At 43.9% G+C, this 22,523-nt stretch overlaps 1 protein-coding gene across 3 annotated transcripts in view; it reads right to left on the reverse strand.

Moving 5' to 3' along the window:
• The window catches only part of MYOCD (myocardin), a 90,873-nt gene that overhangs the window by 35,103 nt on the left and 33,247 nt on the right, over positions 1–22,523 (reverse strand). For 2 of the 3 annotated variants that reach the window (XM_036452303.2, XM_036452302.2), the window contains exons 2-5: positions 20,935–21,000; positions 10,961–11,016; positions 9,613–9,688; positions 7,173–7,334 (exon numbers count right to left, since the gene is read on the reverse strand). In XM_036452303.2, the coding sequence (XP_036308196.1) occupies positions 7,173–7,334; positions 9,613–9,688; positions 10,961–11,016; positions 20,935–21,000 (360 nt within the window). Of the gene's footprint in view, positions 1–7,172; positions 7,335–9,612; positions 9,689–10,960; positions 11,017–15,956; positions 16,001–20,934; positions 21,001–22,523 lie in introns of all 3 variants that reach the window. The other variant, XM_036452306.2, reaches the window with a different exon arrangement.

Genomic DNA, 22,523 nt, shown 5'->3' on the forward strand with positions numbered 1-22,523 from the left:
ACCCGCAGGCTGGAAGTGGGGCTGCTAGCTGGCTCCATTAAGCAGAGGAAAGCGGGAAAGACTGGCTGCCATCATTCAGCTACAGCAAGAGGGGTTGGAAACTGGGAGTGGGAAGGAAGATCCCAGAGCAAGAATGGGTTCTCTGGTGGGAAAGGTTCTAGATGATTTTATCTCAGGATTGGAGAATAGTTGGCCTTTAACAAAACCGGGAGGGAGCCAGACAGTGACCGAGCATTCCGCTCAGAGCTTGGCAGAAACACAGAAACACAGCTGCAGAGAGAGCTGGGAAATGTAAACACATCTGGAAAGGCACGTGGATGGGGGCAGTGGGGACACAGACACCAGGAGAATGATATCCAGTCAACCTCCACCCTGAATCATGGCACGGCTTTCTCAGGGGAGATGATCTGATCACGAGAAGTGACAAAAAGGTGGGTGGGCTGGACCATCATCACCATGAGAAGCACTATTCCAAGTGCTGGACCATCATCACCAAGCTTGTTAATTCTCTCTCTAGTCATCTGAGTATTTTCTTGTGACAGGAACATCCCTTAGCTACAGCTGGTCTTCGAGCAACTCCCTTTCTTTATGACATTTCAACTGATGACGTCACTTGCTCACAAATGCATTGAAAGTTACCACTAACTAGGCTGACGCCTGGTTGATAACAGGTGCTCAGTCTCCATCACTTCCCTTAGATTAGGTCATCCTATATCCTCCACCTCTTTCTGTAGCCATTCCTCTCTTTATTTGTCAGAGAATCACTTCCTCTACCCCAAATATTGCATGAGGACCTCACCTTAGCCCTTTTCTTGTTTCATACACCCTCCATTCCCCCAACTATCCTCTACTGGGCACTCTTAATTCTTCTTTTCAATTTTTAATTTTTATATTTTTTATATTTTTTATTGATTTTTTACAGAGAGGAAAGGAGAGGGATAGAGAGTTAGAAACATCAATGAAGAGAGAATCATTGATCAGTTGCCTCTTGCACACCTCCTACTGGGGATGTGCCCACAACCCAGGTACATGCCCTTGACCGTTTCAGTCCTCAGGCTGACGCTCTATCCACTGAGCCAAACGGATTTTGGCTCTTAACTCTTTGTACCCTGCAATACTTCTATTTTTTTTTTTACAGCATTTATCATCTTTTATTATGCTATATAACTATTTCTTGTTTTTGTTTATTGTCTGTGTCTCCCCCTCTAGACTGTAAGCTGTTAGGGCAGAAGTCTTTATATGTTTTGTTTCTGAGATATCCCAAGCACTTAGGATTGTGTTTGACAAATAGAAGGTGCTCCATAAATATTAAGAAATAAGTGAATAAAAAGCAATCTTATCTAATCCATCTGTTCAAATTACCATATACACTAAAATCTCTCAAGTCCATAGTTCTAGACCAATTTTCTTCTGAATCCTAGTTTGATAACTCCCACTGCTTACACAATTCCTGCCTATGGAGCTCTCCTGAGCCTTTTAAACCCAACAATTCTTCATGCTACTTCACACCTGCTCTTCCACTCATGGTCTCCATCTTGATAAATGGCTGCCAGTTACCCAACTGCCTAAAAGAGAAGCCTGGGTGTCATCTTTGACTCATTCCTTTGTCCAAATTGGTATCTTCTACTGACCATCTAACCATGCAAAATCAGTGACCTCTCAGACTCCCTCTTCCATACCTGCAGCTACGACTCTTGTTCAAGCTCCCAACTCCCGTCAAACAAACCAAACAGCCTCCTAATGGAGCTCTTTCACTCCTTTTCACTTCTGCCAAGGCCCTTTCACCTGCAGCCAGCATGATCCTTCTCCGTGCCAAACCCCGCCTGTTCACACACAAAGCTCAGCTCCGATTCCCACTAGAAACCCTCCAATGGCTCTTCACTGCTCAGTATTAGTAATCACAGTTATGTGCCCCCCCTCACTGGGTAATTAGGAGTGCTTATATGTGTTCCCTGAAGTGATGAGAGAAGTTCAAATCTCTCATGTGCTTCTAAGAAACAATTTAAAATGTCCTTATACCCTGACCAGCGCTACCTCTCGGTCCTTCCTCCTCCTTTCTGCTCGCTCCTTCCAGATCCGTCTAAGAAGTCCTGTCCCCAGGAGCCCTGGTCAGGCGCACACACATTCCATGTGACTTCTGTCTATTCCCTTCATAGCAGTGCTCACAAGGAAAGATCGTTTTCTCCTTTATGCCTCTTTTCTAGCTGAAGTGGGAAGTCCTGGACGTCAGAAATGAAATGAATTCACTAACATGTCACCAGCACCTATAGTTAATTCTTTACAAACATTTTTAAATTGAATCCACCCATGAGATAGGCATTATTATTGTTAGAGTTTCAGAGAGGAGAAACTGAGACACGGTGAGATTAAAAATTCATTGGTTATGTGGCCCAGGTCACAGAGTCCAGCTTTGAAAACTAGACTCCTGCTTTTCTATATTCAGGAGGCTTTGTGTCCTACTTATTATTATTATTATTATTTATTATTATTATTATTATTATTATTAACAGTCCTCATATTTGTTGCCTTCTATGCATTTCCATTGACCTTGACCATGGCTCCTGCTCAGACCCTCCTGACTTCTTCCTGAATGTGCATCGTTTTTAACCATCCTCTGCCTCCATTCTCTCTCCCGCACATGAAGCCAATTAATATGTGAGACCCTCGGCTCCCCTCATAGAGATTGTCCTGTTCCACATCTTTGACTTAAAGCAATGCCAACTGAATTCAAGGAGAGACAAGAAGCCAACCAAGTTTATGAACAAATGCATGAACTGCAGCTGCTTCTTTGTAATAATAATCAATGAAAAGAGACTTTCAGCAAGTGTAATGAAAAAGAGAAAGGGGAAGGGGAAATACATATTTGTGATGAAAATGGAGCCTAATCATGGTTTAGAGAAGCTCAGAACACTTGGAAACCAATACCATTGTAAAGTTATACACCTTTAGGCTAATGACTGAAATTCAGGGGGATAATGAAATTTTTTAGAAAAACTAAATTGTACAAATTGCCTTAAGGAGAAAATTTGAATGCGAAAGAGAACTATGAGCAAAACTGAAGAAAGGCTACCAAAGAACCACTCCTAAGACAAGCCCCGAGCTTCTGATATCTTAATAGGCAATGTCTTCAAGCAACTGATCACTGAGATCCTATTTATTTCCCAAACATGGGAAAATATGCACAGGTAATGACAATGTTTTGTAAGGCACGTGGAGCTTTGACATTTAAACCTGAGAAATAGAAAAACAACAACAATAGAGACCAATATTATTTATGAACATTGTAGCAGAGAGGACTAGCTACTCATCAACATGCATGTTCCCATCCATGGTATAGACAGACTGCTGGGAAATCTCCTTCACCCAGGAAACAAATCCCAGCTACACCTACTACTTCATAAACAGATGTGAGTGGAAGCCAGGCATTCATTTCCAGGTCGAGGCTTTTTAAACCTGTGTGTGGGCCTTTTCATTCTTTCTTTCCCAGAGGACTGAGGAGCTCTGGGGCACAGCTGGCAAATTATGGCCTGGAAACCTGCTCTATTCTCATGGATAAAGTTTTATTAAAACATAGGCTTGCTCATGTTCTTACTTGTTGCTCTGGTGCCTTTCATGCTACAACAGCTGAGTGGAGAAGTTGCCACAAACAGCTTAGATAGCCTAGCTTATGTATCACCTGGCCCTTTAAGGGAAAGTTTGGTGGATCAGGAGGACTGAAGGAGCCTGTTGGCCTGAAAGACCTGCCAGTGAGAAAAGCTCTCTCTGGATTGTTTATAAACAAGATCCACTTCTATTGCTGAGATTTTATGGTTTGTTTGGAGCTACCATTATTCCAACTAATAATAAAAGAGCAATAAAACATAAATAAAACACTAGCAATTTCTAGAAGAAAGGACCTATGTAAGATTTCCCCCAGAAATGTGGATAATTAAGAAAGAGCAATTGCACATTACTAGGTCTAGAAAGAAAATCCACAGGATCATCTTTGCATGCATACTGAAAGCATTTTAAAAGCCACGTTCATCTTACAAATGACTCTTAGTGGAACAGGAGGGAAACTCTTAGAATATCTACCCATAACAAAGCTAATATCACAGATAGAGGCAGATGATGACTAGAGACATTCCCATTTATGATAGAAACAAAGTAAAATGTTATCAGTAACATAATAAAAACATATATGTAACAGTGTAATACTGCTATTGAAGCATTGGCAATGCAGAAGAAATACTTTTTACTATACTATATTAATTATTAAATTATATAATAACATATTTTATACAATATAGTCATATAAGTTCTCTGTGCTTTATATGAACATATAATTTTACATATGATATGCATCTATATGTGATGTAACTATTTTATATATAATAAAATACATTTAACTATAGAATATTATACTTTATAAGAAAATTTACACAAAATTTGTAATTTATAAATTTATATATAGTTTATAAATTTATATATAACTTACAAATTTATAACATATAATTTATATTATAAATATTCTGTACATAATTTTAATAATTTTATTAAGTATATAATATATTAATAAAACCATAATGTTGCTTTTCAAGTATCAACCAGTGCATCAAGGCAGAAAAAAATGTGATTGTGTATTAGACAATCTAAAAAGTAAATTATTTAAACTATTACTAAAATCTTCTATTATAAAATAAATATACAAAATCAATAGATTTCTCATATGTTAGAAATAATTGACTTTACTTAAAGAATTTGCTTCAGAATTAATATATTTTAAACATATGAATTCACCATAAATTAATCTATTAATTTACTGTAGTCCCAAGCAGAATTCTAAAAAGACTGAAGTTGGCATGTGACAAACTGATTGTAAATTGCACCCAGCATATATTTGTGAGAGTAGCCAAGAAAAATGAGAAAGATCAGATCAATGTACAGACACTTGTGAAGACAGGTACTAAAACATATTGTAAAATATATCAATAAAACTGGGTAAAACAAAGTTAGATCTTTCTCTTAAGCCATGAACTTAAAATAATTTCATATGCACTAAGGATTGAAATATAAAAATAAAGTATACAAATGTTAGAAGACAATAACTACATTCTTGAGCTAAAATGTTTTCAATATATTCAGAAACAATAAAGGAAAAAATTAATAAATCTAACTGTGTAGAAATTGAAAATTGCTATCAGTAAAACACACACACACACACACACACACACACACACACACCCCAAGGACACAGGTAAAGAATGTGCAATACCTATGACAGATGGAGGATTAGCATTTCCCCCTACTACATAAATAGCTTTTACAAAGCAGTAGGGAAGAAAATGCCTGGTAGAAAAAAAGAGGAGTAACCATGAATTGACAATGACACAAAATCACATAGAAAAACAAATCTCGCCATAAACCAAAGAGTGCAAATTAAAATGAAATCTTTTGCCTCTCATATAAAAATCAATAATAAGTTTACATGCATGGAATAGAATATTCAAAGAAATGATAAGAAATGTTCAAAGAAATGTTCTCTGTTGGAGAACATTTTCTGTCTTAGTCCGTTTCAGAGTAAAGGTGGAGAGAGTGTGTGGCTGAGTGGGCTAGTCCAAATTCAAAGGCACAGTACAATTAGCACGATGGGAGTGAGTGTAGACGATGGTAAACCGCAATGACGTGTGTAGGGGCACTGACAGGTTTGCATATTGTCTCTCCCAGAGTTAACATTTTCATATTTACAGGTTCCAAATTCATGTGGCCTTTGAATGGCTGGGTGAGAGCAAGATTTTAGAATGTGGATAACATACTTAATGATCCTATATAATAAAAGCCCAGCGACTAAACAGTGGAATGACCAGAATGACTGGTTGACCAGTCACTATGACACACACTGACCACCTGGAGGCAGATGCTCAATGCAGGAGCTTTCCCTGGTGGTCAGTGAGCTACCACACCTCTCAGCTGACCAGGATGAGTGGTTGCTCCCGCTGTGAACCCCAGACTGCAATCATAGCCTCCTCAGCCTAGGCTCCTCCTCATTGTTCCTGGCCACCTCCTCTGGATGCCCACAGGCCACACAGCACCACCACCAGGCTCACAGAGCTGACCCTGCCACCTCTCAGTGCTATTGTCCCTGGGCCCGGCCCTGACCAGGTCCCCTGGAGAGGCGAGTGCTCTGGCTCCACAGAAAATACTGGGCCAGGGAGCAGCTGCTCAGAGGGCGGATCCACAGCCACTCAGCTGACCTGGATGAGTGGTGCTCCCACAGTGGGCTGATCGCACAGCCATGCCTCCCACCAGTGCACGAATCCTGTGCACAGGGCCTCTAGTAAGTTTAATAATAGTCTTCGTATCTGATAAAATGTCTTTATACACACTTTTGACAAAGTATAGAAACATTTAAATGTGAACTGCTTATTAAACACTTAATCTTTAGAGCTCTTTGTAGACACAATTGGAAGAAAATAAGTTTCTCTAACTTTTCACGGTAAGTGTTCCTTTCTTCCTTCTAGTTTTCCCAAGTTTCACCACAACACCTCTATAAATGGGTTAAGTATGTTCAGGCTGTTTGGGTCCATTTGCTCTAAGAGGGTTCAAAAAGAAAATCTACAAAATGATTTTATATAGTTAATGATAGAATTAGTATTTGTGTCTCTTAAGTATTTGCACTTCAATTTTTTTTTGTACATGTGAGGATTGTCAAAGAGTTTTCACATGCTTATGTGACCTGCACTTTGCTCCAAGGGCCTAAGAGTGGGGCAGGAACTGTTGTTTTCATCTGAGAGAGGTGAGGTAACTTGGGGAAACCCCAACACACAGCAGGCGAACTGGGCTCAGAACCCAGGCCTTCTCATTGGGGTCCAGTGCCCTTCCCACCCTACCATCCACTTTCCTCTACAAGAGGAGGCCAAAGATGGCCATGATGGAACCTTGTAGAGAAGATGTCTTTGAAGATTACATCATGTCAAGTACTCAATCTGCTCACCTAGAACAGCATTCGTCTATGTCTACTTGACCTTGGAGGGTGTGTCCATAGGAATTTGTTCCCCACTCTCAGCACCTCTGGTTATGGGGAACATTTTAGGACAGCATCCCATGGCCCTCACCCCCGGGCCTAGCATGTCAAGGTCATGCATGGCTTCCCCAGATCTCAGGGCACAGGGAGAAGCATGCCGTTCTACTACCTTTAATGGCCTCTTTCACAGCAGAATCCACAGGGAGTATGTTCTTCTCCACTAGCTCCAGCGGCCCCGGCCGGAGAGCAATTTTTTCATTGAGATCGTCTGCAAGTCTGGCTCTTTTCAGCTTCATCTGAGCAGCGGGAATAGACCTCTCTGCCGTGGAGGCTGAGTGGGGGAGGGGAAGGAACAGGATCAGCTCTACAATGCCGTGTTATTTTTGATTTGTTGCATTTGTAACCAAGTATTGTGTACCTGGTGCTCTACCATCCTGAAAAGTTTTTAATGCAATCGTCATTATTTCTCATGGATTAGCAACAAAGACTAGCCACTTCTAAACAAAGACAAATAATGAGTTGGGCACACAGAAAAGTTAGACAAACTTGCTTTGTGAGGATTTTTGAGAAGAAAAAAAAAGTGCAGTTTGGTGATTCTGTAAGCAAGTAGTACACAGAATCTACATTGCTTGCTGACCCTAAGCTACAACCTTTGAATGCACATCCTCCGTATATGCTCCCTGGTACAGACTAAGCCTGCAGAAAATGTTATCTATTCTTAATATATATATATATATATATATATATATATATATATATATATATATATATATATATATATTTTTTTTTTTTTTTTTTTTTTTTTTTTTCCTCTCTCAGTGATGAGAGAGAATCATTGATTGGCTGCCTCCTGCATACCCCACACTGGGGATCAGGGCATGTGCCCTCACCAGGAACTGAACTGTGACCTCCTGGTTTATAGGTCGACATTCAACCACGGAGCCACCCCAGCCAGGTCATTACTAACTCTTATAATTATACTGTATGTTCTTAAGGCTTTTCTACTTATAAGTGTGAGGTTAATTTAAATGTCCAGGTCAGCTGTAAAAGAAAAAAGACTCATTTGAAACAGTTATCTAATTAAACAGAGAGATCTTGACAATGGAATTTATCCAACAAGCAGCTTATGATCATTTGGAGGATGAGAACGGTTACTAACAGAGCCCTAAGCTACCCCATGTTCCCTTGTCAGTTAGGCCTGACTTACTTCTGTGAACGAACTTGGCAGAGAATCTAGCCAGCCAGGTGTTGCTATAATACCGAACTGTAAACTACAATTCCTTAAGACTTTCTAGCTTTACTCTCAACCTGGCACATTTAGAAGGTGAGATATTCACGGACAAGCCTCAAGCCCACTGTCCTGTTATTTCCATGCTATGAGGCCAGGCAGTGTCTGTTCTAGCAAGCTTCCCCCAGCAGAGGGCCAGGGATGTCTCATTGTGGCAGCAGGCCAGGCTCCTCGAAACTCTACCTGCAAAGCCCCTGATGTGAGATGGAAGCATCTGGAAAACCCCACTTACAATCTTAGATTAACAAGTGGGTGTCATTTTTAATTCCTTATATTTATTGTTAGGGCTGTATTTCCCCACCACAGAATATGACTGTAAACACAGCTCATGTATATTGTTTTTCTTCCCTGAATTTGATTACAAATGTAGTTTTGGTTTTTCACTAAAGGTCATCTTGTAAACCATTTCTCATTAAATCATTATCCTTTTAAAGCCCTCTTTGTGGTGGCCTGGTGGAATTAAATCATATGGCTGATGCATAATTTACTCTGGGCACCTTCATTGGTGGACAGTTCGCCATTTGCCAAGTCTCACTATCTGAAGTAATTCTACAGTGAACATCGTTGTACATCAATCTTTGCTTATCCAGTGATTTTATCTGGATAAAATACAGGCATATACATTTTATTGTGCTTTGCTTATTGCACTTCCCAGATGTTGAATTTTTAAAAACTGAAGAAAAGACCTTCCACCACCAAAAAGCTTACAACTCACTTACTTTATTGTGGTGCATGCTTGATTACAGTGGTCTGGACCCCAACCTGAAATAGCGCTGAGGTGTGCCTGTATTACACTTCCTACTGGGCTAGAGGGCAGGCACACTGTGAAAGAAGGTGATGTGTATGGACATTGCCTATGTACTCAGAAGTGGCACAGCTAAGACTAGAACACAAGTGTGAGACCTTCCTAGCCTTTGTATGGCTTCCCAATTTGATTGTCTAAAATGGCCTAGAGCCGTGGTCGGCAAACTGCAGCTCGGGAGCCACATGAGGCTCTTTGGTCCTTTGAGTGTGGCTCTTCCACAAAATACCACAGCCTGGGTGAGTCTATTTTAAAGAAGTGGCATTAGAAGAAGTTTAAGTTTAAAAAATTTGGCTCTCAAAAGAAATTTCTACCCTTGTATTGTTGATATTTGGCTCTGTTGACCAATGAGTTTGCCAACCACTGGCCTAGAATGACTATGTGACTTCTCAAAAGTACCAATTTCCAATGTTAGGGGACACTTTCTATGAAGTCTTAAGTGACTGTGCAGAGACCAGGGGCTGTGGCAGAATGGCCCAGCCTGAGCGGGCCTCTGGCCTGTGCTTCGCGCAGCCTTACCCTGGAGTATGTGCATAGTCGCCGAGTGGGCGCGGTTGGGCCTGCTTCTGACCTTGTGCTGCAGGGCGTCTTCTGTCTGCGGGCACAAGCAGAACACATGTCACCACCACACAGGCCCCCCCGCTGTACATCAATCTTTGCTTATCCGCCCGGTTCCAGCTGCCAAAGCAACCTGGGCTTCCTCACAGGGGAGAGCAGTCTCTTTATGACACACGAAACATGCAAATACCCATGGCCTATGTTTTCACTCAGAAACACTTACAAAAGCCTCTTGAATGGATTTCAGGATGAAAGACGAAGAGGTAAAAAGCTCGGGTTTCTAGTGAAAGGCCAGGCAGGTACATGCTAATAAATAGGATCGAAGCCATGCTGCTTGTGTTATAGTGAATCCTGCACTCCTCTGCCTCATAACCGGCCACACATTCACCAGGGTTAGAGGCGGTCCCTAACCTGAGTCCCTCCCCATGACTACAGACGCCCTCCTCCTGTCAGGCTTCTCTGTGAGGCCTGTCCAAGTTGGAAGGACACTTGGAAACAGACTATTTGCTGAGTGTTCTCGCCTCCGTGGTGGCGGGCTGTGGGTGGGGTGGGGCGGCTGGGCAGGGCCACACTGGCTTGGGTCTGACTTCCAGCTCTGAGTTGTTAACCCCACTACATTGGATCCCTCCTATGTGGCCCTGAGAGGTGCCTGGAGACACCTCCAGTTCTGACTTTAAACAAAAACAAAGCCTGGTTCCTCTCCAGAGAGTGGGGACCACTTCTGAGGGGTCACAGGTTGCCTCCTCTAGAGACCCCAGGAGACACCTCCCGGCAGTTCCTCCCTGCAGAGCGCTGGCGCTTGCTACAGTGCATTTATAGTATGCATAAATTCAGGTGGCAGAGATGTGCTAAGAAGAATATATACAAACTTTCCCCCCAATTGCCACAAAAAAACAGAAACAGTCATAAACTCAGTGCCCTTTGCCTTAAGTCACTGCAAATAAGGACTGTGTCCACAGCCAGACCTCACCACCAAGTCACCTTAGGAACACCTGATAGTTGCCGAGAAAGGGCTGTAATGACAGGCACAGCCGCGAACCAACTCCGGCTCCTGTGAAGTCTTTGACTTCTGCTGCAGCCTGCAGCGACCCACATCAGAAAGACTGGGCATTTTTTATAGCTGATGTAGTGGACCCCATTTCAAGTTTCCTGTTTTTAACAGGAAGATGCCATTCGGCATGCGGGCAGGGAGCTGGCTAGCGGGCTGAATTTCTTGGAGACATTCTACTTGCTGTAGGCGAGGGCGAGCAACCGGAGACCTAACCCTGGGAGGGTAAGTTCAGGGAGAGGGCAGTTTGCAGGTAGTTACCTGGTCACCAGCCGGATGCTTTCTTTGCTCATGGAACACAGTGGGACCTCTCAGCGCTGAAATAGAAAGACGCAGATGTGAGTGGGGGGCTCGGGGCTCTGAGCAGGTCTCAGCGTTGGCTGGTGCGCGGGCTGAGCTGTGCACAGTACGGCTGTGGGCACCTTACAGGCCACAAGCAATGGAGAGGAAAGGCCTGGAGGTCTCAGCTTTCCCTGAAGCTGCAGGTCACAGAGGAAGGAGGGTCTTCAGCCTAAAACAGGAGGAGTAGCAGAGGCAGAGGCGACAGGAAGAGACATGGTGGCGACAGGGCATTCGGGGTCCTGAGGAAGTACAGGGGCCTGTGGGAAGCTCTGGTTTGAGGGGCAAGGGGATCCTGGGGTACATAACACCCTCTTTGACTTTGCTCTGCCCTTGAGTTCAGGAGACTGGGTGGAAGCTGTGGTCTGTGGGAAGAGGTTCCGTATCGAAGAAGGGATGGAAACCCTGGGTGTGGTGTGTGGTTCGCTGGTAGGAACATGCAACTGAAAGTGTTGGTTTGAGAAGCAGGGAATCAGACTTTGAGGGCTGGAAGGGACCTTGGAGATAATGAAACACAACTCCAACCCTAACCAGAATGGGGAAACTGAGGCCCACAGAAATGGGTTGACTTGCCCTGGGTCACACAGTCTGGGCTGGAAGTCTAGGCCCTCTGACAACCTGGCTTTTTGCAATGTGTGTGTCCAAGATATTAATTAACAAGCAAGGGCACAGGCACCAGCCAGGCCCCACACATGGCTGCTCCTGACAACCTGACGGGACGCTAGCCTCCACCTCTCCTCCTTGCCCTGGCTTCTCTGCGACCTCACAGCTCCCCCTCCTGATCCTTTCCCCAGGCCTCCTAACTCAGTACAGAAGTAGGCCATCGTTCAGCAGAATTCTCCATTTAAAAAAAATATATATTTTATTGATTTTTTACAGAGAGGAAGAGAGAGGGATAGAGAGCTAGAAACGTTGATGAGAGAGAAACATCAACCAGCTGCCTCCTGCACACCCCCCACTGGGGATGTGCCAGCAACCAAGGTACATGCCCTTGACTGGAATCGAACCCAGGACCGCATGCCGCAGGCCGACGCTCTACCACTGAGCCAAACGGGTTTCGGCAGAATTCTCCATTTTTTATTAGTTTTTCTGATCCCCTGAAACAATCTCCACCAGGAGCTACACACATCACTTTTCATGATAAGCGATGAGGTTGGTCAGAGATTACAGAATTGCCCTGAGTATCTTTGTGTGTAAGTCTCAGCAAGTGGGTGAGTGACAGGACCTCCAGTTCCAATGTTCCTCCCACAGGTGTCCACCATTAAGCTGCAGGCAATGAAATGGTCTCCCAAATTTTGGCCAGAAAAAAACTGGGTTTCTGGCCAGATTGGCACTTGGGGCCGTGTGTGTGTGTGTGTGTGTGTGTGTGTGTGTGCGTGTGCACGTCCCTTATTCAGATCTGAAGCTCATACTAAATTTGAGCAATTTCAAAAGGGACAGTAAGCCATCTCCTTCGGAGTCCTGTTGGCTGGTGGACAATGTCACCCTCTTTTGAGGAACCTGTTTGGAAGGTACTAAGTACACTCTCTCTAAGCCCCCAGTCTTGCCTCAGCATTGACAGAGCTTTTCTAAGGAACATGCAGAATAGTCCCTTGTTCTATTTAAACAGCAGGGACTTGTGCCAAGCATACTGGACTAGCCCCTTCTCATGCTTTGAGCAGAATAAGAGGCTTCCCTTCTCATGGAAAAGAATTAAATGTGCTGCTTGAATATCACTTTTCCTATTGCTCTAACACCAGTCTCTTTTGGCTGCTTTCACCCTTCCAATGGGCTTCTTTGCAAAGCCTGCCATGTCAAATGGCCCCTGCCCATCCCTCCTTTTGTCCCTCTCAGTGGCTCTGAGACATCATCTGGAGAAACGTGTGTTTCCACTGCGATGCTCATGTGTTTTCTCCCATTTGGGTCTGGTCACCATCCTTAGAAAGAAGGCTCGCCTTTTCCTGCATTTGATCACAGCTGTGATTCGTATTGATGGAGTTCTGAAAGCAACTCCTGTTTCCCTAGCAACCAGATCCTACATAGCTGCGTGGAGTCCAGTAGGCCATGGTAGATCTCACAGTCTGAACTGGCAGGTCTTCACCTGTGTCCTACACCCTGGTGAAGTAGGTAGTATGTACTGCTGTGGCTTAGTCACTTCTGACCCAGAAGAGGAATGGATCTCAGTGTGGCCTGGTTAAGTGGCTGAAAAGAATAGCACCTCCTTTTCCTTAGGAAGCACCCCTCAGGGAACAGTAGGAAGGCATCTTGCAATATTGCTTACATTGCAAACTCAATTGGTTGTAATTGGGCTTCAGGCTTGGGAGGAATTTATCTGGTTCTCCTGTCCCCGGCTCTTCATTTTCTAAGGGAGTTTACTCATTGTTCTAAGAAACATTGCATTTCCTGTATCTCAGCTTGTCAAGCTATAATTCATCACTTCTTGGTGTTAAAAGCTCCCCCGAGAAATGATTCATACAGCCCAGCTCCGTTGCCAGGGGCACAAAAGTCTTATGGAACCTTCTAGCACAGGGTGGGAGAAGCTAAGTCCATTTAGCAAGGGGTCAGGAGGAAGACAAAGGGATGGGCACACTGAATTTGCACTGTCGACAGCCATCCTGCCGTGGCCCTGCCACAGACACTGGCCTTTTCTGGGCTCCGGAGAATGTGGGTTTAGCCTCCTCCCAAGGCCAGCAGAGGCCATAAGGCACCCCCCACCCCAAGTTCAGTTTTTTGAAGACAGAGGACCTCTGCTGCTGCCAATCCTGGGAGCATCAAACAGCAACACTGTGTATCCAAGGGACATTGACATTTAAGATGGACAAGGAATTTTAATTTCTAAATTAAAAAAAATAAGGCAAATTAAAATTCTTTGTAAATTTACTCAGCCATGCATCATATTCCCCCCCTAGAGGAAGATAATGTTTTCTCACAGGGGAATTCACATTCTCACCTCTGAGTCGGTTACAACTAGCCTGGGTCTGCTCGGTGCATAAACCCCGCTTTCTCAGGAAAAGATCCCAAGAGGAGGCCAGGCCTCCTGGAGCCCTGCTCTGCACTCTGACCTCATGTCTTCATCGGGGGCACAGTGAAAGCAGAAAATAGATCTCGGGGCACTTTAATCCATTGAGGAGAGGGGCCAGCACAGTGGAGGGGCCAGGTGTTGGTGGCAGCTCTGACAGCTGTGCCTGAGGCAGGACCTGCCTTCTGTCACCGGCTGCTCAATCCCAGGCTAACTGGGAGAGAACCCAGCTCCTTGGGTATTTTTGATAAAGATCAAGAGTCAGGCCAAAACCGGTTTGGCTCAGTGGATAGATAGAGCGTCAGCCTGTAGACTGAAGGGTCCCGGGTTCAATTCCGTTCAAGGGCATGTACCTTGGTTGTGGGCAGATCCCCAGTGGGGATTGTGCAGGAGGCGGCTGATGGATATTTCTCTCTCATCGATGTTTCTAGCTCTCTATCTCTCTCTCTTCCTCTCTGTAAAAAAATCAATAAGATATATTAAAAAAAAAAAAAAAAAGATCAAGAGTCAGAATCAAAGAGTCAGAGTCCTGGGACAGTAATTAAACTCCAAGTGGTTCTCGAAGTGTGGCCCCCGGGCCGGCATCATCAGCATCACCTGGAAATTTGCAAGAGTGCTAATCCTTGGCCCGAGCTGAGAACTCAGGACCCCAAACTGTGGAGGTGTGGGAGCTAGGGGGCTGTGTGCCAGTGTAGCCCCGTGGGTGATTCTGATGCACACGTTTGAGAATGGCTGCTCTGGTACTTACAAGGCAGTGGTCCTGATCTAGGGAGTTCAGAAGGGAGTGATGGTTTCTAGGGGTGATGGTCAGTATTTCAGAAAGCTGGAGAAGGGCATGTTGCCCAAAGGAAGAGGCTGCTTTAGGCACACGGAGCTGTCACTTCACTGCTGCTGCCTAGGCTCACAGCAACTGGGTTTAGTAACAGGTGTCCTCATGGAAATCACTGGTTGGTAAGTGTATGTGACAGTAACTAATCAAAGACAGACATAAGGTTAATCATTCATGTATGTAGAGTTCTTTGGGAGGAAGATGAAATGAATTCAAACATTTGATCTATGGCAGGGATAGGTGTACTGAAAGAAGTTTTGGATGACGGAATCACCGGCAACCATCCATTTAGGCTCTATCCTGACTTTGCATCTATGTTTGGTATAGCTTTGAACATGTTTATAGTCTTCCTGTGTCCTCAGTTTGCCATTTATAAAATGGGTTTAGTAATGCTAGTCCTCTTCTTGCCTCGCTTTTAAAGACAAATTGGATCATGAGTATTTTTATTTCAAGTAGCTGTGTGTTGTCACCATGCCATGCATAAATGATAATACTTTGGAAATTACTGTCTCTCTTTAGGTTGGCAGTATGGCCCATTCAGTACCCAAAGGGCAGTCTTAGGCGTCTTCTCAGTGCAGCTTTGCTATTCTTAAGAGGTGGCTTGAGCACTTGGACACGTTGATGGAACATAGGTGAACATTTTGGAATTTGTCAGAAGAAAGGTACAAAGACAAATTCAAAGTATGCCAGTGACTACTGATTTACTTATTTCGAAGGATCAAGAAACCAGAAAATTGAAGGAAAAGGTGGGGTGGGGGATGGGGAGAAGGGATTTATGATTGTTTACCCAAATGGGGTTGTCACGAAAATCCAGGGTGCCTTTTCCTATCTCTGAATCTGAGGTGCTAGAAAGAAGGGAAGAGGCAGACAGATGGAAACCCTCGTGCCGTGTTCTGCTCAGACAGCCAACAGTGTGTGGCAGGTGCTGTGGGAATAAGCCAAGTCAGGTGAATGCACCGAGAAAAGGAAGGAAGGCTTTGCCCACTCAGTGTCTCAGAGCTATCAGGAAGCTGCATGTGGCGTGGGCACAGGAGCTGCCCAGTCATTCTTCTCGCTATGCAGGAGGAGTATCACAGAACTCAGGGATTTACCAAGGCTTGGCAGTAAGTATGTGGCTGCTGTGGCTTGGATTAGTCTGCAAAACAAATAAAGGCAGCACCATTCATAGACAGCTCATCGCATCTTTCAATTCATTGACATTGATCAGATCACAGAACCAAGCCGCCCAGGCATCTTGCTCTGGCCAGTGGTGGCTTGCTTGGAGTCTCCATGGAGTGCCACAGCCGTTCTGGGCCCCAGCCCTCCACAGTCCATCTCAGTTCTCTAATCTCGCTCTCTGTGTTCCAGGACAATAAGCTAAATGTTCTCTCCTCTCTCCCCGGGATCCATATAGATTAGCTCCAAGTTCATAGCAGCGGGAAAGAGAAAGAAAACATAATTGATTTCTTTCAGTCCTCCCAGAGACCCACTCCCACACAGTGACATGATGTTGTCCAATATTGTTAACGAGGACAATTAAGGAGGATGATTGGGGCCCCTTCTGGATTGTAAGCCCTTAGAAACACAACTTATGTCTGACCCTTCCGCACTCCACAACAAATAGTCAAAATATTTACTGACAATATTTTCTTTTGTGTTCAGAAAACTTCTAGATCCTTTAGACACCTAATCCATGTAGCTGATCACCCTTCTGCACCAAGGCTTCAAAAATGGTTGGAATAAAATTGTGTCATTTAAGATTCTACCCAGGAGAGCAAATGCTCAAGAAAAAACAATGTAGCTAAAACAATGTGCACAAGAGATGAGGAACAGGTCCATAGGTCTACCAGGGAAGGAGGGAACTCTGTCCTACATCCAAGAAAAAGTAGAGAACCTTGATGTCCTCTTACAGCATTGGGCCTAAACGGGAGGGGCAGTGGAGCCATCCTTGTGAGTTCTAGTTGATAGTGACAAAGTCAGCAATTTGGAATCTCCATCTTGAGATGCAGAGATAAGATTTTGGAGATAAATCCAAACAACAAATTCTTAGATATTTCTAAGTTAACTTCAAGAAGATTATTTCACTAAGATGTTATGACTATTTTGAAAGTGTGAATTCCACAACTGAATATTAAATGTAAAAGCAATCTTAGGGTCTGGCTTGGGTCCATGCTCCCGGCCTGAGAACCCTTTTCCTACTGTTTAAAGTTGTTTGAGGGGCTCAGTGCTGGCCTCAGAACCCTGCTCTGCTTCCCTGAAACTCAAGGAGCAATGCCTTTAAACCCATTGAAAGCACCTGAAAGGGAAAATCCTAACCCCATAATGCCCACAAGAAATATGTAAATGCTTAACGAAGTGATTAAGGGGGATCATACAAAAGGATTTGTTCCTAATTGATGTGGACTCTTTGTACTCATAGGCAGACTCAAACCCTGCAGGATGCATGGCCAAGGACAAGGGAAACATAAATTAAATCCATTTGGACTAGTTTCTCTCGTCAACTGACAATGACACATGGTTTGGTTCATTGGAGCCAGTATGGGAGAAGCCTTGCCATGTAACCATCACTTTGGCACGGAGTTGAAGTGAGAGCTGCCATAGCTGAGGCAGTGGGATTTTTCACTCTGCCTCAGTCCTTGGGGGGCATAGATGATGCCATAGACTCTGGAGCCATTTCAAAAACCACCGGTTTGTCCTTGTCATATATATACCCCCTCCCCCCCAAAAAATGTATACACACACATTGAATAATTATAAAAGCAGTGTTTATTAAAATACATTTCATTTTAAAAATTGAGCTACAGCTGTTATATATATATATACAGCTGAAGATATATATCTTCAAAATGTATACACACTTTAACAGCTACAGCTCAATTTTGAAAATGAAATATATTTTAATAAATGTAATTTAATAAATAATATGTAACTGCTTTATAGTAGACACTTAAGTGCTCTAAAAGCTCAAGTGATTCCTTTTGAATAGCTGAAAACAAAGCCCTGTGTAGGCATCAGAAGACACAGGTCTGGCCCCAGCTCTGCCACAGTGCACAATATGAGGGATGCATTCTTCCAATGGATAAGCCCTTGAGATGTAGCCTCATGTCAAACTCAAGACTCATTCTGCCAAAGGGTAGAGGATGTTTCTGTTGAGCACTGCAGGGCCATATAATAACAACACAGAACGATTCATTCATGTGGCCATGTCAGCTTTCCACTTAGGCAATTTATGATGTTTTAAAATAGGGGGGTACAATTGCAAATATTTAAAACTTTACTGATAAAGTAAAATTTTTATTAATAACCTTATTGAGCATGCACTTCAATTCTCACGATTCAAATCTGCAGAAATTAGAACCACTCTGGGACCGGGTTTTGGGACATTTGAAAAATTTTTAGGCCTCCTCCACCCCAGTTTTATGAACATTAAAGATAATAGGGTGTGGACTAGGCCAGGGGTTTTAAACTCTGTTCTGAAGAGAGCCAGCTCTTGGGGAGGATGACTGGGGTGTCTAGAAGGAATGGGGATGGCTGAGTACATGGAGCAGAGGCCTCCACACTGTTTCAGCCAGCACATACATACACAATACATCTTTCACAATTAAAGAAATTCAAGATCACAGAAATAGATGATCTCTAAGGATTATCAGCTCTTCTTCCCTCCATTCTCCCCTCTTCCTTCCACCTTTGTTCTGTTTCAAAAAATTCAAAGAAAATAATGAAGAAATAAAAGCCCTCTTGTGAACAGAAGGAGCTCCACCTTGAACTATATTATGTGTATTTCTCATCACTCTTTCTCCTAAAATCTTGAGTTTCCCTGAGGACCGTATTGCTCCCGGGTGTGGCCAGTATGCCTGGCACAGCAGCCTGCATCAATTCTGGTTAGAAATATGTTGAATTTGACTAGATGGAAAAGCCCCTGGGACTGTGGGTCCTCTTTCCTTCGCCCCATGAGTGACTCACACACCTGCTCTGAGGTGCCTGAGCGAGCACTCTGCATTAGCTGGCAGGTTTAATCTCTCCTCCCTGCCCCAATCTCTGGGCGGGTGAAGATTCCTCCTGCCTGGGGTAGCTTTGTGAGAAGACCCAAGTGCTGACCGTTTCTCCGGGCTGGGCCTGCAGTGGGCTCCTGCTGGGGTGTGGGCATTTCCCAGGGAAAATCCACACCCTTGGAAAGTGGGGTGGAGAAGAGGTGGTTGAAGACTAAGGAAAATGGACGATGTGTCATTAACCTTCCTCATTTTGCTGAATTAAAAAGACAACATTTTGGTCACACGGCATTTCGTTAATTTGTACACTATCTGACTTTGGACATCGTGGAGGACAAAATGCTCTATCCCATCCCCATTGGACCCTACTGATCTTCCCAAGTTACACAGAGGAAGTATTTAAAAATTCAATATAGGGTTTTTATCGATTCTCAGAGATTTCATCCTATTAACTTAAAAAAAAAAAAAAGAGTTTGTTCTCATCCAAATGTGAGCTGGGAGACCTGGCTCAGGGTTCAGCACATTGGTGGATCTGTCAGTCACTGTGGACAGCTGGAGCTGTGCACTCCAGGGAGGGGACAGATTATTTCCACATGATTCAAATCGGTGGCTCCTCTTAGGGTACCTACTATATATAACCTGTGGCCCCCTGAAAGGATCCTGGGAACCTACACTAGTCTGCCCTCTTAGTGAATACTTCTTCAAGATAATGGGAAACAAATGAGGTTCTATACCGTGAAGGCAGGATTCCTGGAGAGATAGGCCTAGTCCAATAGTTGGCAAACTTCCGCTCGCGAGCCACATGCGGCTCTTTGGCCCCTTGAGTTTTTAGCAAAGGCCAGCTTAGGAGTACCCTAATTACCTTAAGAACAATGTACCTACCTATCTAGTTTAAGTTTACAAAATGTGGCCCTCAAAAGGAATTTCAATCGGACTGCTGATGGTTGGCTCTGTTGAAGAATGAGTTTGCCGACCACTGACCTAGTCAGCTGTGAGTGACGCTGGGTTTGATGGCTCCCATTTGAAGTCTGCAGGCCTTCGGTCTCTCCTGTCTAGAGCAGGCCACAGGCGGTCTGGCCGACGCCCAGGCCACACTAAGACTGGCTCCTTTAGTTTCTCATCACAGGTGTACACGCTGTGTTAGCAGCTTTTAAGTGGCAGGCTGAGCTGTTTCTTTTGTGTTCAGAACACTTCTAACAACCTTGTCCTGCTGTAAGCTCACCTGCTGTTTACTCTTGGTGAGGTTTAGCCATCAACAGAGAGCCGCTTTTGAAAGGAAAAGGCCTGAGAAACTCTTCGTTCTGTTTTGGCTCAGAGACACAGGATTGTGCTTGAAAATGTTAGACCTTCAATCATAGGGCTCTGGCATAACTAATCGCTGGCCTCTCTTTTCAACTCAACTCTGACGTACTAGTCATGCCGGGACCTGGGTTTCTGCAAGGGTCATTATAAATCTTAATTTTTAAGTTCTGTTGGGGGAGGAAGTTAGAAACGATGACTTAAAGAAACTTACACTGTGATTTCCTTCATCCAGGGAACCCTTTCTGCTATTGCTATAGAAAACTAAAATTGGCTCTAATTGCTAAACTGGTAGAACATTTCAAATATATCTTTGAAGAGATATGAGAATCCTTTTTCTTTGACCTAAATTACGGCCAACAATTCAATGTTATAGCATCTGTGCTAGACTGGTATTGCTATTCAGTAATCCAGAAAGAAAGCTCTTGACAATATTCAATTAATTGTGGATAAAAGTATCTCCAACCGAAGTGAAACCGAAGAGGTAAGAAAAAGATGACATATTAATGCTTCTGGAAGAGTAGTGTTCATATGCCAATTTAAAAGTAAGAAAAGGGTGGGGGATGCACATAGTGAATTGTATTTGCCCTAAAAGCAAAACCAACACGTGGAACTTTAGGGAACCACCCACCTTGTGGGTGAGTAGCATTTGGGGCAAAGCATCCAAAGTCTGGATTTCTGCTGATTCAGATTCTACGAAGATCTGTGGGCTTAGACTAAATGCCCTGAGATGCTTTCCACTCCCACATCCCATGATCCCCTGGGCATAGTGCATCAGTAACCCCGAGATGCCAATACTCACGTGGTATGAAGCCCTGGCTAGCCAGCTGCTCCTGGGCCCTTCTTTGCTGAAGTCGTAACTGCAAAACTTAGAAAAGAAGCATTATTGTGTGAGTTGTGCTAAATGTGATCATAATCACCTGCATTTACATCATAGCTCATCTCTGTTTCTAGAACAGTTGTAGACGTGTGTGGGAGGCACATCAGAGAGAAGGGCGAGCGCTGCTGAGAGGGCTGCAGGGCCTCCCCGTAGGTTGGTAACCACCTCGGGTGAGAACACTCATCTCCTCTCTGAAGTGAATGCTGTTTTTACAGCACCACGTGCCCTCTGTGCCCTACTGTGCCACGTGGGAGACAAATACCATCCAATTCCTCTGGGAATTCTCCTGTCATTTCAAGAAAAGGAGACAGTAAAGAAAGCATAGGTTTTGGAGTCCCAAGTGGGTTAAATTCCACCTCTACACCTGTGCAGGTGAGGAACTCTGGGTAAGACCTCCCTGACTTTGCTTCCTCATTATCAAGTGGGAATGATGCCTACCTTGTGGTGTTGCTATGAAGTCTGAACAAATAATGTATGCAGATTGGTTGGCAGAGTTCTTGGAAGAAGAACTAACATTGATAAATGGGAGTACTATGAGATTCTGGAATCCATTTGTGAATTCAGAAAAGGGCCTTGGTGTCAAGCTTTGCTTAGAGAAAATAAAACATTCTAAATTGTCCAAACTCTGTTTTACAAAAATTTATGTTACCATCCATAGCACAGATAGATTATATACAACATATAGCTACATCCATATAAGTAGTATATCTAGAATAAATGTATTGTTTGTGGTTTTTCCTCTTTCCCCTCACCTCTCTACCCCAAACACATTTTATCTTCCAGCATTTATCCTCTCCCTTATGAGCATTCCATTTTCTTAGGGAGATTCTGAGTTTGCCATCTTAATTCCTGGTTGTAAGCTGTTCTGAGTAGAAAGGATAGAAAGAGCAGACCTTTGCCTACACTGTGAAAGAAGGGGACTCCTCAGTGGATCAAAGCTGTAAGTAATCTGTGAGACATAAAAGGGATATGGGACTAGACAACTACATCCCAAGATTTATACAGGCGAGTAATTTAAAGCTGTGCCAAGAGACCTTTTTGCCCAGGAGCAGGAGGGGGTCTGAGGCTCAGTCTAACAGGGCTGTTCGTTGGGGTACCACAGCAAAAGGTCAACCTCTACCAAGCCCTCCCCACCTGGCTATGGGGTATGAAGCTCTCTGCAGGTGGGAGCAGAAAATATGGAATCTTGGGCACCCCAGGAATAAGCTTTCAGACTGCTAGCACTAACCAGGAGGGGTAAGGACCCTTCATTGTCATCCTGTGCCTCTCGCCCAATCCCGGAATTAGTTCCAAGCACAGTGCCAGCGACACGTCTTTTCCCTGCAGGCTGGCTCAGCTGTGCGCCACGTGTTTAACAGGTATCCACAAAGGCACCTAGCCAGGGTTCCACTGAGAATTACCTAACCTGGGAGGCACGTCAGCACCGAGAAAGGCTCCAAACTTGAAGGTTACAATGTAAACGGATGCAACAGGCCTTTCTCGAAGACAGGCAAGAGAGAATTCACTCACTA

Source organism: Pipistrellus kuhlii, unplaced genomic scaffold, assembly GCF_014108245.1.
Source record: "Pipistrellus kuhlii isolate mPipKuh1 unplaced genomic scaffold, mPipKuh1.p scaffold_m20_p_23, whole genome shotgun sequence".
NCBI lineage: Eukaryota > Metazoa > Chordata > Mammalia > Chiroptera > Vespertilionidae > Pipistrellus > Pipistrellus kuhlii.